Here is a 7,500-nt window from a genome sequence, read left to right as displayed (position 1 = left end):
GACGTACGATCAGCCAAGTCTAAGTGTTTTTCCCAAAACAGTTTGCGACTGAATTTCAAATCAGCTCATTTGTTTTTTTCACACCAACATAGTTCCAGTAACATTGTTGATAACACTATTTATTGACTGGCGTGCTAAACAATTCATTCACAGACTTGTTTTGACTGGCAGGGGGCCGTCACCGAAACTCTAACTGGCTTTTTCACAGAGTTTCTTGAGGCCTTACTCTAAGAATTCTTTCTTTTATATCTGTTTCAGGGCTGCAGGTATTGATTAATCTTTTAGTCTATAATGTCAGGAAATAGCAGATAACATTTTCTCAGAGCCCAGAGTCAAATCTTTAAATGCTTTTCTGGTCAAATTAGCAAATCTAAAAAAAACAAGGACATTCGAAATGTTAAAGGTGCTTAAGTTTAAGTTTAAGTTTATTTAAAGGGACATTGCATATTAATAGACATTTACATGTAAATATACAGGATTGTAGCAAGTGCTAATTTGCATCCTTTGTCCCTTGATTGGTCGACACCAATCACATGAAACAAACATATGCGTGTACTCATAAATAAAAACAGACAATCAGACAACAGACAAAAAAAATAAAAAATGCAAGGAACTTTATAAATATTTCTGAAACAGTCTCCTTTCCCCCTGATGATCATAAATCACAGGTAACAGCAAACGAGACCATCAGTGCAAAGAATGCTATTTTTATATAGTGTTTCTGAATGCCTTTGTCATATCAGGCCGACATTGTCAATAGGAACTTGTTATTATTGATTTCTAAAAAATAAAGGTGAAATAGATAAAATCAAATAAACTGACATCCTTCTTGTTTTTTTATTTTTTTAATTTTTTTTCAGAGCCTCGTTGTGGCGTTGCCCTGGTTACTGACGGGCGTTCCGGTCCTACAGACCCGGGGAGGGCGTCGCCGTCATGCCCTCCACCGACCAATGAGAATCCTCCGACAGAAAGGGGCGTGGCCGACAGCGAGACAGAGAGCGACACAGACGACCCGTGAGTACAAAACAACTTTATTTAAAATGTTCCACATAGACGGACAGCTTGTCACGGTGCTGGGTGTTTAGATCCATTCAAAGGTTTTCGGCTCGTTTAATTTACTAGAAAAAAAAGAAAAAATACAAAGATTTGATTTAAAGGTGCTCCGAGGAACTTTCAGTTTTAGTTAATTTCTTGCATCCCCTGTTGGACAAAAGCGGTAGTGTTTTTACTACGCCAGCTGTAGTTCCTGGATGAGCGTTTACCCATGACAAAGGCATTAAGAAAAACTATATAGGCCTACAAATAAACTTGTTTGCTGTTGCATGTAATTTATGATCATCAGAGGAAAATCGAGACTGTTTCAGAAATATTTAAAAGTTCCTCGTAGCACCTTTAAATTCAGGTGTCAAAATGCACTGTGTCATAGTGACCGTATGGTGACATGAGGCCAGTCCACCAGCCAGGCACAGACAACAGCCAGACAAACATTAATCTAATCCAGGGCAGGTTTGGATGCCAGGGCAGCAACTTATATTTTACCATTATTCACATAAATTCACTGACACACACACACGCACACGCACACGCACACATGCACACACACACACACACACACACACACACACACACACACACACACACACACACACACACACACACACACACACACACACACTATTGAAGTGAGATGTCACTCGGTCAGTTTATTTGTAGCCATAGACATTTGATCATTAAATCTGCTACGATGAACTTTTAAAAATGTCTCTCGTTTCTCCTCTGATGACCATAAATTACATGCAACAGCAAACAAGACCATCAGTGCAAATAATGCTATTTTTATATAGTTTTTGCCTTTGTCATGGGTATACGCTCACCCAGGAACAACAGCTGGCGTAGTAAAAAACACCACCGCTTTTGTCCAAAAGGGGGCGCTAGAATGAACAAAAACTAAAAGTTCCTTGGAGCACCTTTAACATTGCATCTACGTACATTTTTGATAATTAGCAAGCAGCAATATATTCCTAATTTGATTTTAACTTGTAACTACTCAGGATATTTTGGGCCTTTTCGTTAAAGGCCTACTTCACCGGTTGGAATATGAAGGTGTATTGAACTCGGAGATCCTATTTAGTATAAATGTGCAAAAAATAAATAAATCGGATCATCCTAGCCTGAGAAAAGGCAGAAAGAGTGTGTTATGGTCTCACTGTCTAACCCTACATTTTCCTTACTTTGACATCACAGTAAGGGTTAGGAATAACAGGACAGCTGGGCCAAGGGAAGACTGAGGGAAGACTGAGGGAAGAAAAACCTCATTCATTATATTATAATAGTTATTTTATAATGATAGAACGCTGGTTCCGTATGGGTGAAGTATTCCTTTAAGTTTCAATGTTCATTTGAAAAATCCATGCTTTCATTTAGAGGGGAACAAAACTGCCTGTACAGTTACAGTTATGTTTCTAATATTCCAGATACTTCAAAAACAGAATAGTGTTGTTGTCAGCCGAGCTCCTCAGCCAACCTTCTGTCCTCTAGAAAGTATCCACATTTGTTTTGGTGCTAAATTTAAATGGAACAAACATAAAAGAAAAATTAATTAAAAAGAATCGTTTGACATTGAGTCTGTGTTCTTTCTGCGACTCAGTACGCACCAGATTGTGACCACAGATTATAACAGACACAGTTTCTCGGTTTTAGTTTCAAAATAGGTTTTAGTATCAGTAGCTGTGTATCTGTGAATCTGAATCTGAATCTAATGGCAGTGGGGGCGGGACCTGATAAGCCTTTGGCCTCTCCTGCCACCCTTCGGACGATAACACAAAGTAATATGTATGAATATGCAAAGAGAAAAGTGTATTGTGTGTAATTGTCCGGAAGAATAATTAAAAAAAATAATAATAAAAAAAAAATCGCCGACTTCAAAACTCCCAAGGATGTCACACACACACACACACACACACACACACACACACACACACACACACACACACACACACACACACACACACACACACACACACACACACACACACACACACCGACACAGAGACCGATGCAGCTGGTGGAAAAGTTGTTTTGTTGTTGTTTTTGTTTCTTTTGAATTTCAGTTAGTGCACCTGTTCTGTTGTGTGTGAGTGTGTGTGTGTGTGTGTGTGTGTGTGTGTGTGTGTGTGTGTGTGTGTGTGTGTGTGTGTCATTCCGTTGTGCGTCTGGCGGGGTGACTGCTCTTTCACAGTGACTCACACAGCGTTGTGCGTCTGTCCTGTCTGTCTGTCTGGCTGCTACACTCGGTTTCAATGTTTCAGGGTCACTGTGTGTTTACAGCGATGGCGGCTTCGCAACACAGACGCACACACACACACATGCACACACACACACACACACACACACACACACACACACACACACACACACACACACACACACACACACACACACACACACACACAGACGCACACACACGCACACACACACACACACACACACACACACACACAGACTGATGCGACGCCAGCACGAATAAGTAAAATTCAGAAAATCTCCCAATGTTGCAGTGATTATCACACCTTTAATCTGGAGAGACTTTTGGCATTAAAGGTGCAGTGTGTAGAATTTTTTCAGATATTGAACACTGCGCCTTTAATAGGAGCACTGGAGACACAGGGAGCTTTATTTAATAGCTATTGACACATTGTGCGCACACACACACAAATACACACACACACACACACACACACACACACACACACACACACACACACACTCACACACACATGTTCAGGCCTGTTCACATGCACACAAATAGCACACCTGATTTAACCCCAACCAGACACTCATGTAACTCCAATCTCATGATGGTGACTGTGACATTATCAGCCGATCATTGACACTGTGTGTATCATAACTCTTTGTTGAGTTTTGCGTTCACTTCATATTTATTATTAATAATAATAATAATAATAATAATAATAATAATAATAATAATGGATTTAATCTATATAGCGCTTTTCTAGGCTCTCAAAGCGCTTAACAGGGTTCCAGGTTCCATTCATTCACACACAGTCATACCGGTGGTGGAAGCGTGGCTGCCAATTCGCGCCTACGGTCCCTCCGACCACCACAAACATACAGCATTCATACACATTCACACGAGGCAAATCGGGTGAAGCGTCTTGTCCAAGGACACAACAACCATAACATAGGTGGCAGGGCGGGGATCGAACCGCCAACCCTTCGATCATTGGCCGACCCGCTCTACCACCTGAGCCACAGTCGTCCCCATATTTTGAATATGATTTAGTAGAACTAGACAGGAAGCTATTTTCATGTAGTCACACCTTGACACTGGGGTCAACAGAGGGTCCGACAGTCTGCACAGTTTCTAAAGACCTTTTCAGTCGGCCATAGCTGTTCTGTAAAGGTTTCCTTATAGCAGTCCTTACCAATGATTTATCAGACTGTTTGGCTCGCAGACACATACAGATATAAGTGTAATATATAATGTATAATATCCTTGAACTGTTGGATTAGTTGACAAGCTGTTTCACCTCCTGAACAACAACCAATATTAGATAAGCAGTATGGGAGTTTAGTTGAGGACAAACCCAGTCTGACTATCTATCTATCTATCTATCTATCTATCTATCTATCTATCTATCTATCTATCTGTCTATCTGTCTATCTGTCTATCTGTCTGTCTGTCTGTCTGTCTGTCTGTCTGTCTGTCTGTCTGTCTGTCTGTCTGTCTGTCTGTCTGTCTGTCTGTCTGTCTGTCTGTCTGTCTGTCTGTCTGTCTGTCTGTCTGTCTGTCTGTCTGTCTGTCTGTCTGTCTGTCTGTCTGTCTGTCTGTCTGTCTATCTATCTATCTATCTATCTATCTATCTATCTATCTATCTATCTATCTATCTATCTATCTATCTATCTATCTATCTATCTATCTATCTATCTATCTATCTATCTATCTATCTATCTATCTATCTATCTATCTATCTGTCTATCTGTCTATCTGTCTGTCTGTCTGAAATGTCTGTCTCAAATATAGACTGTACTCTCACTGAAATAATAATAATAAGAATTTGCATAAAACCATATACAACTTACCTGATCGGTTTCTTCAACAAGTGTTCCACAGATGTCATTCAGACGTTACCCAGTTTGTGACGGCTTCTGTATTTACTCTGTGTGTCTAATCCGGTCTTCTTCCGGGAAATGATCTATAGTTACAATTTCAATTTAGCAGTAGAAGCTCACAGTGTAACCAGGCGTTTCTGTGGAATTAACTGAATAAATATTCAGGTTATTATTAACACACACACACACACACACACACACACACACACACACACACACACACACACACACACACACACACACACACACACACACACACACACACACACACACACACAGTGATAGCAATCTATCATTTCAAAAGATTTTCATGCTTTATAGTATACAGCACAACATAGTTTAATGTGCTCACTGTACATTCAATAGGTGATATAAATACACTCAAAACATTGTTTGAATGTATTGTAATTTTGCTTATTGTTTTATGATCATATTATTCATATGTTCTGTGATCCGGGCGTCATTGGAAAAGAGAGCTTTCTCTGAATGGCCCAACCCTGAATAAATAAAGGTTATAATGGTCAGATCAAATCATCAGAGTAGACTAAACACTAAACACTCTTTCACACACAGTCACTTCCAGTAAATCTAGACCATTGTGTCTTGAATTCCTTCAGCCTTGGTACTTTCCTGATGTGAGGAATCTCCCCTGATTTCCCATGTCTCTTTTGGACCCACACCCTGCGTTCCAAATCACATACTCTTTCTTTTTACTACACTACATACTAAAGTACAGAAGAGTTTTAGGGCCCACAGGAGAGAGAAAAAAAATCAGATGAGAAAGATTTTTTTTTCATCATGTCGAGAAATGTCAAGAATAAAGACGAATTCTGCAAAATGCTATTGGAGTTTGTGGGGCATTTATGTATTTTCAGAATACTACAATTGATCTGCATCTATTGGGACATCCTTAATCTTTTTCTGGCGTACTAAATAGTAGGGAAGTATGGGGATTGGAACGCAAGGTATGGTTGCGTTCCGAATCGCATACTCTTTCTTTTTTCCTTTCTACATACTACGATCCGACGATAAAAATAATCTAGTTAGGATGCAGTAGGCATACTATTGGTACATACTTTTCTCTCTTATTTCATCATAACATTGCGCCTTGATCTTGCCTCTTGCTTTTATATCCGTCGCATCCCCGTTTGTTTTCATATGGAGGCTTCGTCGATGTTACGTCACTTCACGTGCGCACTGGATTGTGGGTCAGAATCGCCCAAATAGGATGCAGTTTTCAACACTAACAATCTTGGCCGCATGAAGTAGGACATCCGGGTACTTCTAACCATCCTAAATCTGGCCACGAGAATCGGGACATCCTAAATCTTTTTTCTACCAGACTATATAGTAGAAAGTATGCGATTCGGAACGCAACCTACGTCTCTTTTGGACTCAAAGAGTTTCCCTCTTCCTCTCTGTGTGATCGTAGGTTTTCCCCGGGTTTGGCCGGAGACGCGGCGCCCTCCTCTGGCGCCTTGAAGAGACGCACACAGTCGCTCAGCGCGCTGCCCAAGGACGGGGACAGGAAGGTCAGTGCACCACACACACACACACACACACACTCACACACACACACACACACACACAGTCGCTTCAGAAGGGGAAAAGATACAAAATACTGGAGATAAAATAAAGTTGGAGTCAGCCATTTTGGAGAACGCCTGTTGTCGAATCACTTTTTGTCAAAATCGGTAAATATTTCCTCAGCTACCTGTTTGTACTTTGTGTGCGTGCGCTGAAAAAAAATCCAGTGTTAATGGACAGCCTAGGCTCTGTAAACTGTATGTAAACAAAGGGGCCCACACCGTAGCTAGCAATATGCCAGTTTACAGAGCCACTGGATTTTTCTTTCAGCGCGCACACATTACAGACAGGTAGCGGATCGTAAGGACATTTTCACAAAAAGTGATTTTGACAACAAGTGTTCACCAGAATCACTGACTCCACCTTTTAATGTGTCATAATTAAATGTAATCCCTAAAAATGTCCTCTTCTAACCCCCCGCCCCCCATCCAGAGGGAGAAGGACCACATCCGGCGGCCCATGAATGCGTTCATGATCTTCAGTAAGCGTCACCGGGCCCTGGTGCACCAGAGACATCCCAACCAGGACAACCGCACCGTCAGTAAGATCCTGGGGGAGTGGTGGTACGCCCTGGGGCCCAACGAGAAGCAGCAGTACCACGACCTCGCCTTCCAGGTTAGACACACACACACACACACACACGCACACACACGCACACAGGTTAAACACACATACACACACACACACACACACACACACACGCACACGCACACAGGTTAAACACACACACACACACAGGTCAAACACACACACACATACATACACACGCACGCACTCACG

At 41.3% G+C, this 7,500-nt stretch overlaps 1 protein-coding gene across 1 annotated transcript in view; it reads left to right on the top strand.

Annotated features, from left to right (window-relative positions):
* cica (capicua transcriptional repressor a) overlaps positions 1–7,500 on the top strand; it is a 44,698-nt gene that overhangs the window by 19,696 nt on the left and 17,502 nt on the right. The window contains exons 5-7 of the mRNA XM_080045700.1: positions 861–1,014; positions 6,566–6,665; positions 7,153–7,335. Of these exons, the coding sequence (XP_079901826.1) occupies positions 861–1,014; positions 6,566–6,665; positions 7,153–7,335 (437 nt within the window). The remainder of the gene's footprint in view (positions 1–860; positions 1,015–6,565; positions 6,666–7,152; positions 7,336–7,500) is intronic.

Source organism: Ammodytes marinus (assembly GCF_949987685.1).
Source record: "Ammodytes marinus genome assembly, chromosome: 17".
NCBI lineage: Eukaryota > Metazoa > Chordata > Actinopteri > Uranoscopiformes > Ammodytidae > Ammodytes > Ammodytes marinus.
This window is presented reverse-complemented; position numbering and strand designations above follow the sequence as displayed.